Genomic DNA, 14565 nt, shown 5'->3' on the forward strand with positions numbered 1-14565 from the left:
CACACATATATATTTGTTTGAAAAGTAATGGGTGATAACAAGGATTGAAAATTAAAGGGCCATGACCCATCAGTGTAGGAAAGGAAGGAAAAGAAGGTACAATATTTCTTTGTTTTCTTGCTTAGTTCCAACTTAAGAGAGGGGCACAAGTCTCCACTTTTTAGGAAATATCCCTACCTTCGGGAAGCAAACATTTTTTCGCCCCCCTTATGTCATTATAATCTATTAATTATTAATTAGACCAAAGAAAATGAATATTAAATGATCGGATATGATATTACTGAAAAACTAGTAACCTTTATTATTCTTATACAGTATTAAAATTACACAATTACTCAATAGTATTAGAAAATATAATTACAGATTCATTGGATACTGAAATAAATTTTTTCATATTTTATGGTTGACTACGTTACAAGCGTAGACCCGTGTAGAAGAGAGAGACCAAATCCAATGCAATAAGGAACAAATGTACTAGTAATATCATCAGCATCACACCGGCAGTATTAAACAATGATATCTAGTTACGTTGTGCTTAGAAACAAGAAATATAATCTTTTAAACGAAACATATAGCAGTAGTAAACAAATAATAATAATAATAACTGTTAGTTGGTTTGTTTTTGTTTTGAAATTAAAAATAGAAGAAAAGAAGATATGGAAGAACCAAGCTAAAGTGGTCCCTATGAACTTTAATTGAAGAGTATGGAGTCCCTGCGGGAATAAAGGGAGTTTAAATGGAATATGCCAAAGGTATGCTTGGTTTTTCTAGTTGGAGTTAAGGATATGCCAAACCCATATGCTTTTTATGATATGTTAGCTACTACACACCATCAAATTAAAAAATTAAACTCCTTCACACATGTCTCTCTTATGCAAATATATTTCCTAATGTCAAAAATGGAAATATATTTCCTTATTTATTTCCTTCGCCTTTTTGCAAAGATAAGTTATTTCCTTTTAAGTATACATATATAGGGGCATTTATTTTTATGAAGGACTGTGTGCAATTAGAGAAATTTGAGATTGATCCTTCTTATTATGTTAAGCAAAAATGATTTTTCAATAACACTAATTATGATGCTTATGTGAGATTGATTATTGGGCATAGGTTTAGATTTACTATAGTATGCTTAATGGGTTTGATTTGATTTTCCTACAACCCTAAGTATTTTTCAAGTACTTCAAATTATAGTGAAAATCTAAGTACAGTCGATTTTACGTAAAGTTCATAGCTGAGAACTGTTAGATAAAAATTTAGTCAAATCAACCAAATTATCTAATAGCTATCAGGTATCAACTTCACATGAAGTCGACTGCACCTGAGTTTTCACCTAAAATTATATTAAGGAAAAGTTCTTTTGGAACAAGTTATATGGTAGTCAAATTTCAGCTAAATTGGCTCACACATATGTGAAAATTAGAGTCAATGATAGTACAAATAAAATATATTCTGTTAGATTTTTTTTATATTGAAACCATATATAATTTTGATTGACTATTTGATTTAAACAATATTAATATCCTGTCTTCCTAATATAATGTAACTCATGCAATAGACAACATAGTCTACATTTACTACTCCAATGAAATTAATTCTGCAAAAATATTTTAAGTGCACTAAAAATTAATCATTAAATTAAATATTTTATATTTATTTATATAATATTTTAAAATAATAATTAATTATTAGAATAAATAATTTTTATTTAAATTATTATTAGTATAATATTTTTTTATATGTAACAACTAATTGATAATTGATTTTTTTTAATATGCATTATTAATTGTGCTTTATGTATTGAGCTGAAAGAATTTGTGGGGGATCAATTTCATTAGATGAACAAATAATCTTGTTTTAAGATGGAAACTCCACTTTTGATAATTTTAAAAGAAAATTATAATTATTTATTATAATTATTATGAGGATGGTAGAATCCAGTTCATGGTTGCTAAGAATATCCATTCAAAGATGCGGATTTTAGTTTTACCAAGTGGCAATAGGCACAGGACATGTAACTGAAAAGAAGGAAACTGCAAATGCATGTGATTCGACGTTGTCACGTAATTAATGCTCTCTGTTAGACAGGGGGGAGAAAGCGGTGCCACCTGGCACTATATATTAATTAATTAGTTATTTTAATTAATTAAGGATCCCAAATGTCGTATTATGGACTTGGTAGCAAAAATTGGATATTCCAAATGCCTTGGCATTATACCATGCGTCATAAATTAATAAACCTTGACTTCGCTTTCCCTTTGCTTAGGCCTTCTACCTTGCTGGGCTTAAATTTACTCAAACTTTTCTGCTTTTGTCGCAGTTATTTTTATTTTAATTAATGTATTATCTTTTAAGTTGACACCACTATCTATTCCCATTGTTGGACCAATTTGAGTCATCTATAAAATTATTCACGATTTGATTACGAGATTGATTAGGTTTTAAAAGCACTATTAATAATAAAGTGAATGCTATGATACTTAAAAAATAATATTTAATTTATTAAAACAAATAAAAATTAATATTTAATTTAATAAATATAAAAATATATATTTTAATTTTAAAAATTAAAATTTATTATAAAAGATAAATTAAATAAAATTTAGATAACAATTCATAAATACTGATGTTCGGTAAATATGATACTTATTTCCTTTCTTTTCTCTATATATATATATTCTTAAATTTTTTTTAATGTTAATATAGAAAAAGTTAACTGATTTATATAATTACTAAATTTATGATGAAGCATGGCATGGAATCTCATTCCTTCATAAAAGAGGTTATCATTGTATTTTCGTATTCTATGCAATGAATATTTCCTTTTCATGACATATATATGTTGGGGAATTTTAAAAATATATGTTTTACTTTTAACGCAACAACATTTGGATTATCAAGTTGTATAAAATACAAAATAATCTGACATGTATTCATTTAGTGATTTAGTCACTATATTCATTACATAATAATACATAAAAATATAAACAAAAACATTGAAATTTCATTTTTGTTAATGAATCCAAATCACAAATCCTATTTGAGTTCTTTATAAGAGGAGTGCCAGCAAATTTTGTAATGGAATTTATAATCATTAAGTAGTTATTATTGATATTTTTAATGGTATAAGATTTTATTTAATAGAATTATTTATTTTTTTATTAATTAAATATTGATCAAATTTTAATAAAAGTGTTGACCTCCTAAATTTTTTTTTTATAAATCTAATTCCTATTTATTTTCTAAATCATAATTTATAAGCACTTGTTTGGACGTTATTAAATTGATAAAAAAATATTTTTTAATGAAAAAAGATCTTTTTTATTTTTTAGCATATGTGGTAAATTTATAGTAATAAAAATAAAAGTATTAGAAAAATAAAAAGAATATCTTTTTTAAAAAAACTACAATTTATATATTTTTTAAAAGATTTTTTAAAAAAAATATTGTTCACGTAATAAATAAACAAAAAATATTTTTATATGATTATATTTAAACATAATTGATAAATAAAATTTTTTTTACATAATTATCCAAACATAAAATTACATTTACTTTTTTATAAAATCTTTTAAAAAAAATTAATTAAAATTTTTTTTTATTAAAAATTTATCCAAACAACCCCTAAATATTCGCATTCACATATATCACATTAGAGCATTGGGTAACCAAAAACCAAAATTTCATCCTATTACAAATATGACTTTCTTTTAGAAGTAATAAAGCTATGAATAATTCTTAAACAAAATTGGAGACAAGTTTTATTATTAACAAAAACTGATCAATATTTTTTCCCTTAAAAATATTAACACCCTATCATTTTTTTAAAAAAAGAGCAAGATTATAATGTGTGTACAAAATATAAGTATTAAAAATTATAAATTATTTATTTTATTTTATAAAATTTTTTTTATTTAACTATTCTATTAATTCTTATAGTTTTATTAAATTTACAATCAGATTGTTATTCTTTTTTTCTTTCAGTTAACTCTTACACAATTTTTAATTTTATAGTTAAGTAATTTTCATGTTAAAAATATTAAATTAAAGTATATTTATTCTAAAAAATATATAGTTAAAATTTTAATTAAATTTTAAATTATAAATATTTTTAATTTATAAAAAAATATTTTATTAATTTTAATATTTTTTATATTAACAAAGACATATTCATAAAATTAAAAATAATATAAAAATTTAATTATAAATTTAGTAAAATTATAAGAATTAATAAAATAATTAAAATTTAATAAGTATTGTAAATAAAAACTCACACCACAGATAGATAGCACATATAGCAGTGAGTATTAAAGCAAGTGGAGAAGCACAACCACTCCCTTGGGAGGACAGTAGAGAGGGGAATAAAACCCAAGATATACTCCTATTTACGGATATTCCAACTATACCCTCGAATATTCTCTTCTCCTATACCGTTATATCTCTCACCTTCTCTCACTTCTCCCCTCTCCTCCTCCTCTTCTTCCCTATCATCGCATTCGCAACCAAACTCATATATATTCTTTCGCCTTCACACATTCCTCTATATTTATTATTTCTTCACACATACTATACCATACCAATTACCAACTCATACAAATCACTACCTTCTTTTTTCTTTCATCTGAAATTTCATCTTTCTGTTCGTTTTTTTCTTTAACGGAAAGCCATGAAATTCGGAAAGAGCCTGAGTAACCAGATCGAGAAAACCCTACCGGAATGGCGCGACAAGTTCCTCTCCTACAAGGAACTCAAGAAGAAGCTCAAGCAATTGGACCCTGCTCCTAAGTCCGACGACCGCCCTGCCAAACGCCCTAGGCTCGACGCCGCCGGAGATTCCGACGCCGCTGCACCGGAAATCTCCAAGGAGGAACTTGACTTCAGGAATCTCCTTGAAAAAGAGCTCGAGAAATTCAATAACTTCTTCGTCGAGAAGGAGGAAGAGTACATTATCAGGCTCAAGGTGCGTAATTAATCTCTTCGATTCGTTAACTAATCCAAGAAATTTAAAAAGAAAGAAAAGTTCCGAATCTATTTTAAGTTTTATGTGGAATTTTAATTTAGTTAGGTTGATTAGCAATGAAACATACTAGCAAATTATGAATTTGATTATTTTATTTGACATTTGATACGATGATATAATAAAATATTAGGTCTCCTGTCTCCACTAGGCAAAGTAACTATACTTGTTTCAATTTGGCAATGTCAATGTCTACTTTTATTCTCCAGAAAATTACTGGAACTTTTTAAGCTAATTAATTAATTAATTAGGATAAGCATGCTTAATTGGATTAATGTTTATTATAGAAGAGCTAGCTGGATATGTAAGTGTGTCGCTAATGTTTGTTGCGGTTTAAATATGCAGGAGCTTCAGGACAGGGTGGCCAAGGTGAAGGTTTCCAGTGAAGAGTTGATGAAAATTCGCAAGGAAATTGTGGATTTTCATGGAGAGATGGTCTTGCTGGAGAACTACAGTGCCCTTAACTACACAGGTACTTTCCCAAGTTTTAATTGTCAACACTCAGCAATATGTTAGCTTATTTTTCATATATTCGTATTGAATTATTTATTATTATATTTACAAGTTGCAAACCTTTATATGATAAAATATGTGTCGCATTCACTTTATAATTATGCCATTTAAAATTATGCCATTTATGAATGCAATGGATGAGATCAAGAAATAAGATGGAATAGGATTCATTTCTAATTCATATTGTCCATTATTTCTTAAAAATCGGTGGACAACTTGTGACCATATGCTTATCTTGGAATAAAGAAATCTGAAAATTGAACATCCGGGCTTTTTGATACCCCATTATGGCTTATCATTCTTTGCTTTAGAATAGTATATGCCGAGCACCACAAATATTCCTGTTGAAAATTATGCACAGGCTAATCATCTAAAAGCTTAAACAATCAAACAGGGTAGTTCACCTTTTTATTTTATTCTTTAAAAAATGTACTAGTTAGCTGTCGGTAGATGGTGATCTGGTCTTTAAACAATAAGCTGCGGTTTTCAACTTTTTTAGAGAGATAGGTTTAGAGATAAGTTTCTGTGATTAGCCTAAATTTGGTTATTTTGAGTATTTATTGTGGATTATTACATAAGGTCTTTGTCTTCTATCGAATCAGCAGCTCCAGACAACTAACTAATTGTAACCTCATTTTTCTATCCACAGGGCTAGTGAAAATACTGAAAAAGTATGACAAGAGAACTGGTGCTCTCATCCGGTTGCCCTTCATACAGAAGGTCTTGCAACAACCTTTCTTTACCACTGATCTGCTCTACAAGCTAGTGAAGGAGTGCGAAGCAATGCTTGATCGTCTTTTCCCAGTGATTGATTCTCCACCTTCTGGCGAGACAACTCCCCAAGCTGAAGGATGTGGTCCTTCAACTTCCACCACTACCAAGAGCAATGGTTTCTTGATACCTAAGGAATTATCAGAGATCGAGTACATGGAGAGCCTCTACATGAAGAGTACTATATCAGCATTGCACGTATTGCAGGAAATTAGAAGCGGGAGCTCGACAGTTAGTGTTTTTTCGTTGCCGCCACTGAAGATTAGTGGATTGGAAGAAACATGGAAGAAAGTTCCAGTTCTGGAACAAGCGGCCAAGTAACTTGCTTGGTTGCTTTTCACGGCAGTGTGGTGGGGATGGCTTCTCTGTCCCACCCTTTTTCCCTGAAATCCGCCTTTGTTATGCACGGCTTAGATACTAACACTGATGTAATTCTAAATGTAAAGATGGAATTAATTTTTATATAATCATAGGGTTCCATATAATAAAGAGTCTGGAAATCACAGTTGTTCTGTTTTGGCTGTTGATAGTTCGTTGACGGTCATATTCTATATCTGTAGTTAATACTTAATAGTTATATATTTTGTATCTGCTTCATACTATAATGTTATAGGTTCCAATTTGAAAATCATTTCTGTGGCTACGTGTGCCTTGCATATTTTTCCTAGTTGACAATAGATTGTAGCAAAATGCTGAGCTAGAGGTTGCAAACCTTAACCTTTTGAGTTTTCAATATAGTGTAGTAAAACAGGTAGAACTGAAATGCTTCAAAAGTTTGAGCGTACCGAAGAGGCGAAGAGACGAAGAGTGCAACTAAAACCAGAAGAGTTGCAAAACAAAGTGCAATCGGTAAAAAAGTCAGAGACAAGGGCTTTAGTGATAAAGGAGTAATGTGATTTTTAGTTCTCTGCCCGATAACGTTTTGAACTTTTGATTATCTGGACGTTAATCAGATTTAGGTCATTTATTGCCCAACTTCTCTACAGAGTTTTGACATGGTTTTATTTTTTTAATCCAATTACACATCCAAGCATTTCTATATTTAAGTTCAGCTAAGGAGCTTCGATACCAAAAAAAATTCTCTCATTAATGAGACGCATGCTACACGCACCGAAAATCCCCAAACATTACGAATTGACAAATTCAATTCACGCTAGAATATGAAAAAATGTTTGTTCTTTCAATTTGAAACTGCAACCAAATTCTCTGCAGAAACTACTGCATAATCGGGTGGAGCATTTGAATTTATTAATAAAAAATACATAAAAACAAGAACAAAGATTCTGTAAGGTACTGAGAAAACTATTGTTATTATGTTCAGTTAATTTCTCACAACTCTCACGTTTCTTCTAGTTCGATTTAAGGTTTAGCGGATCGAGTTTGTTCATTTAGTAGATCGAGTTTCTTTGATTCTATTTTTTCTTGTTTTTCTTCGTAACTAGGGCATCAAATGAAACTGTGTTATTAATTTATTGGTTCTGATAAATAATTCGGTTCATCTCTTAGTTTAATTGAGTTTATTTGCATGCAGAAATCAATTGAAATGTGCTTTTCTTGGTGATTGAATATTTATGATGTTTTGTTTAAATCTGAACCAAATTCGGTTCATTTGTGAATTGAGTTAGGTTCATTTGATACTACTGTTAAGTATTGACCAAATTTGTTATTCTTTAAGAAATTTAAGTTAATTTCTTAGTTTAATTTACGTTCATTTGGTTTGGTTCCGCTTGAATTTGCTGAACTTGTTTATGTGGTGTTGTTTGGTTAGTTTTTTTTTTCAAATTTGGACCAAATTCAGTTCATTTGTGAATTAACTGAGATTCACTTGATGTTGCTGTTAAATTAATGAATTCAATGTGTTTTTCTTGCTCATTGACTCTTTATGACTTTTTGTTCAAATTTAAACCAAATTCGGTTTATTTATGCATTGAGTGAGGTTCATTTCATGCTACTGTTAAGTATTGATCCAATTTCTTATTCCTTAAGAAATTTAGGTTCATTTCTTAGTCTAATTTATGTTCATTTGGTTTTGTTTCGCTTGAATTTGATGAACTTGTTCATGTGGAGTTGTTTGGTTAGTTTTTGTTCAAATCTAAACAAAATTCGGTTCATTTGTGAATTGAGTGAGGTTCACTTGTTAAGTACGGATCAAATTTTTTCTTCCTTACAACAAAAATGAAAAAGATGACCATCTCAAAAAAGGAGGAGCATATACAGATTAAAGCAACGCTATTTTTGTATCATAAATATATCATAACATAATATTTCAAATTCTTGCCGAAAACACATGATCTGAGATGCTCAACAAAATCCATAGCTAGGGTGTTCACCGAATTGAGTGAAGAAAGAAAACTATTATTGAAAAAATGAGATACGGTGCACTGAGACATATCTCAGAATTGAATGTCTCTCACAAACTCTTGAGGAGATTGATTCATTGCTTTGATCTCTATCATAGATGTTTGGACACTCGTTATGGCAAAATCTACATAAACCCTGCCAAAATAAGAGATGCGCTCGGCATAAATTTCGGCAGTATTATACCTTTCATATTTTACATTTGTTTTTTTTTTTTGATCATTTTGTTATTTTTATATTAATTGTTTATACTAAAATATTGGGAACATTCAAATAAAGATGCCTATGTCATCTTTTGCTAAAGATATTTTGGTGTTACATTTTAATTGGTTTCTGTATAATTTATTTAGTGTTCTTTGTTATACATTATTAACTTTCTTAAAGGATTTTCTTTCCAAAAGCAATAAAAAATATTTAAATTGAACTAAAACAAAAAAGGTAATAAATTAACTATTAGATTTTTTTTTCTGAAATTGTTCATATAAAAAAATATGCCACAATCAATATTAAACACACACACACACACATATATATATATATATATATATATATATATATAATTTTTTTAAAGTAAAATTTATCATACCAGTTATATCGATTGCTCAAACCTTTTAAAAATTTTATAAATAAAAAAATAATTAATTTATAATCGTACGATATATAAAACAATTACTATATTATTATTATATTATAGATTAAAATTCACTAATTTAAATTTATTTTCATTTTTAATATAAGCATTAGAAATAAATACAACTTTTATAACTAGATGTAGTGTAACAAAATATATATAATATTAATCAATTTTTTAAAAATTCTGAAAAAATAATTTCTTTCTAATAGAGTGTTATTAAAAAATTAACATTATAAAAGCTAATTTCAACCAATACGATATAATAGGTTATTAAATATTTTTAATACAAAATACATTGAATATAAACTTTTTGTTGAGTTTAAATTTTAAATAATCTTTAATTGAATTTCGAATATTCTTATTTTAAAGAGTTAGAATATTTTAACATCATCTTTTTCGTATCTTTTTAATTTAATCTTTGATTTTTTAAATTATAAACCTTATTTATAATTAAGGGTAATATTTCAACACTATCAATTAGCCACACATATAAAAATACAGAAATAATTCTATAGTCATAATTATAATCGAACTTTATAAGCAATACAATGAAACTATATATAAGTAATATAACTAAATTTTATCTATATTTATAGTCACATTTCATAAATAATATAATCTAATTATATTATGTTTATAATTAAAATATAAAAAATACAAAAAATTATCATGATGGTTAATTTTTTTATTCATAATTTTTTATTATTTTTGTTGTGAAAGGAAATGTATCATGATGGTTAATTTTTTTTATTATTTTTGTTGTTAAACGTTTAATTATTTTAATATTTAATTACTTTCTAAAAAAGATAATTGAATAACACAAAAAATTTTGTTAAGAGTAACTTATTTAGATATGATTAAAAAAATTAAAAATTATATACGGTAAAAAATTAATATTAGTAAAAATAAAAATAAAATTTATTTTAAAATTAAAAATAAAGTTTATTTAAAAATAAATTAAAAATCATGCTTTTTTTTCTTTTTTTTTTAATTTATTTACTAATAATTCTATAAGTATCTTATGATGAATAAAAATATTAAACTCATACTAAAATTTATTTTAGTAAAATTTATTTTTATTTTGTTAAACGTTAAATAAACTATTGAAAGGAATTTTGTGTCCTCCATTAGAGGAAAATGATAAACTTTTATACTTCCATTATGTTAGGCGATAATTTGACTCTGTTATTTTTGAAGTTATGATTGCACTTCATGATTTTTTCACTTTTATCTATAAATTTTTGAATGTGCAAAACAACAACAACAACAACAACAACAACAACAACAACAACAACAACAACAACAACAACAACAACAACAACAACAACAATAATAATAATAATAATAATAATAATGTCACGGTTAAAAAAAAAGTACATCACCAAATAATTTATCATCCAAAATATATATGAATAAAATTGATAATAAGAGGGCTAATACCAAAAAAATCGAGAACAAGATTAGAGACTTACAAAACATTTCTTAAGTTCATAAAAAAACGTTTATATTTGTGTAACATATAAAATAATTATCTTATTATTATTATTATTATTATTATTATTATTATTATTATTATTATTATTATTATATGGGCAAAAAAAGTCTTACTGATTTAAAGTAAATTTTTTTAAATATTTGATTAAATTGTTCTTATATTTCATATTTTTTTGGACTTTCTCTTAGTTAAAAATATAATTATTATAATTTTTTTAATTATTGTTGTTAGGGGTATTTGCAAATCAAATTAGCTAAAATTTCGATACAATCCGCACTAAACTCATTAAATCAAATTCGATATTCGCATTTTTTATGTTTGGATCAGATATCAAATATATCCATAAAATAAAAAAACTAAAAAGGGTTAACCACCAAAAATACTCTTGAATTATTCAAACGCTGATAAAAATGCACCCGAATTTTACTATCGACAAAAATACTTTTAAATAATTTAAAAACACAACAAAAATATCCAACAGTAAATATATTTTTTCAAAAAATACCTTAGAGATTGAATTTTGATGCAATTTTTTGCTAGAATGATTATAAAATTGAGATATTATTATTCTTAAAATTTGGTGATTTTTCGTTAAGTATATATTTTTTTATAATTTTTTTATTAACAACCAATAATACTTTTAAAAAATCACAAAACAATATATACTTAATAAAAAATCACCAAATTTTAAGAATAATAATATCACATTTTTTTAATCATGTTTGCAAAAAATCACATCAAAATTCAATCTCTAATGTATTTTTTGAGAAATACATATTTAATGTTGGGTATTTTTGTTGTGTTTTTAAATTATTTAAAAGTATTTTTGTTGATAGTAAAATTCGGGTGCATTTTTGTCAGTGTTTGAATAATTCGGGGGCATTTTTTGTGGTTAACCCTTTTTAATTTTTTTTTATTTTATGGATATATTTGATATCTGATCCAAACATAAAAAATGCGGATATCGAATTCGATCTGATGAGTTTAGTGCGAATTGTATCGAAATTTTAGCCATATCCGATTTGCGAATACCCCTAACAATAATAATTAAAAAAATTATAATGATTATACTTTTAACTAAGAGAAAATCCAAAAAAAATATGAAATACAAGAATAATTTAATCAAATATTAAAAAAAAATTACTTTAAATCAGTAACACTTTTTTTGGCCATATATATATATATATATATATATATATATATATATATATATAATAATAATAATAATAATAATATGATAATTATTTTATATGTTACACAAATATAAACGTTTTTTCTGTGAACTTAAGAAAGGTTTTGTAAGTCTCTAATCTTGTTATCAATTTTATTCATATATAATTTGGATGATAAATTATTTGGTGATGTGCTTCTTTTTTTACCGTGACATTATTATTATTATTATTATTATTATTATTATTATTATTATTATTATTTTGCACATTCAAAAATTTATAGATAAAAGTGAAAAATCATGAAGTGCAATCATAATTTAAAAAATAACAGGGTCAAATTATCGCCATAACATAATGAAAGTATGGAAGTTTATCATTCTCCTCTAATGGAGGGCACAAAATTTCTTTCAATAGTTTATTTAACGTTTAACAAAATAAAAATAAATTTTACTAAAATAAATTTCAGTATGAGTTTAATATTTTTATTCTTCATAAGATACTTATGGAATTACTCGTAGATAAATTTTAGAAAAAAAGAAAAAAAGCATGATTTTTAATTTTATTTTTAAATAAACTTTATTTTTAATTTTAAAATAAATTTTAATTTTATCTTTTAATAATATTAATTTTTTACCGTATATAATTTTTAATTATTTTTTAATCACATCTAAATAACTTATTCTTAATAAAACTTTTTTGTGTTATTCAATTATCTTTGTTTGAAAGTAATTAAATAATTAAACGTTTCACAACAAAAATAATAAAAAATTATGAACGAAAAAAACTAACCATCATGATACTTTTCGTTTCACAACAAAAATAATAAAAAAAATTATGAACGAAAAAAAATAACCATCATGATAATTTTTTGTATTTTTTTATATTTTAATTATAAATATAAATATAATTAAATTATATTATTTATGAACTGTGATTATAGATATAGATAAAATTTAGTTATATTACTTATATATAGTTTCATTGTATTGCTTATAAAGTTAGATTATAATTATGACTATAGAATTATTTCTGTATTTTTGTATTTGTAATTAATTGATAGTATTAACCCTTAATTATAAATAAGGTTTATAATTTAAAAAGTCAAAGACTAAATTAAAAAGATACGAAAAAGATGATGTTAAAATATTCTAACTCTTTAAAATAAAAATATTCAAAATTCAATTAAAAATTATTTAAAATTTAAACTCAACAAAAGTTTATATTCAATGTGTTTTGTATTAAATATATTTAATAACCTATTATATCGTATTGGTTGAAATTAGTTTTTATAATGTAAATTTTTTTAATAACACTCTATTAAAAAGAAATTATTTTTTCAGAATTTTTTAAAAATTAATTAATATTATATATATTTTGTTACACTACATCTAGTTATAAAAATTTTATTGATTTATAATGCTTATATTAAAAATAAAAACAAATTTAAATTAGTGAATTTTAATATATAATATAATAATAATATAATAATTATTTTATATATTGTACGAATATAAATTAGTTTTTTTTATTTATAAAAATTTTAAGAGGTTTGACCTATGGATATAACCCGTATGTTTTATATATATGGTTAATATTGATTGTAGTATATTTTTTTACATGAATAATTTCAGAAAAAAATCTAATAGTTAATCTATTATCTTTTTTGTTTTAGTTCAATTTAAATATTTTTTTATTATTTTTAGAAAGAAAATCTTTTAAAAAATTTAATAATGTGTGACGAAGAACACCGCATAAATTATATAGAAACCAATTAAAATGCAACACCAAAATATCTTTAACAAAAGATGATAGACTTCTTTATTTGAGTGTTTCCTTAAAATATTTTGGTTCGATATTGACAAAAGTTTTTATTCCTTAAGTAATATCGGTTCATTTTTTAGTTTATTTGAAGTTCATTTGGATACAGAAAATGAATTGAGCCTTAAGTAATTTATTTATATTAAAATATTATAGAGGATCATTTTTCTGAAAAAGTTGCATACAGCAAACTGAATGAGCAGCAGAAGAAGATTGCTGACAACTTCAAAAGTGCTACTTTGGCATCTTTGATAAAATCTATGATTGATATAAGTGTTGAAGGGGAGAAAAACTTGTTGAAATTCAAGAGGACTTTCATCGTCTTCGTCCAAAAATGCTTTTTGTTGCCGACAATAGTAAACACAATTTCCCTAGTCCATAAACCACTTGTCCTTCATGTGGACACAGTCTAACAATGAAATTGAGTGTCTCATGTGCTGAGCTTCCTGATCAAGGAGATCAAAGCCCAGATAGCAGAAAACAAACTTTCAGTTGATGGTTGCGTCTTTGTGTTAATGTTAATATATTTCTATGAAACGAAGTTCTCTAATCCAAAAGCAGATGACGCTCTCGGACCACCATGGGTGGCGTACTGGACATGGAGGAGGCTGGTTGACCGGATTGTTTTGGAAACAAATAATGAAATGGTAAACAAAAAAAATTATTTCTCTTCGAATTTTGGTTTAGATGCTTCTAAATTATTGTGTTAACTAAATAAGTTTCTGTTTTAGGAAATTGTAAAAAGAGCATAATTGAGGGGGGAGAGATAGAAGAAAAAAGGGGGAAA

At 25.6% G+C, this 14565-nt stretch overlaps 1 protein-coding gene across 1 annotated transcript; it reads left to right on the top strand.

Moving 5' to 3' along the window:
- Positions 1-4412: 4412 nt before the first annotated feature.
- Positions 4413-6932, top strand: LOC130973076 (SPX domain-containing protein 1-like). The gene is made up of 3 exons (XM_057897469.1): positions 4413-4960; positions 5363-5489; positions 6180-6932. The coding sequence occupies exons 1-3, from the start codon at positions 4667-4669 to the stop codon at positions 6620-6622; spliced, it is 864 nt and encodes a 287-aa protein (XP_057753452.1). The 5' UTR covers positions 4413-4666; the 3' UTR covers positions 6623-6932.
- Positions 6933-14565: the final 7633 nt, after the last annotated feature.

Source organism: Arachis stenosperma, chromosome 1 (assembly GCF_014773155.1).
Source record: "Arachis stenosperma cultivar V10309 chromosome 1, arast.V10309.gnm1.PFL2, whole genome shotgun sequence".
NCBI lineage: Eukaryota > Viridiplantae > Streptophyta > Magnoliopsida > Fabales > Fabaceae > Arachis > Arachis stenosperma.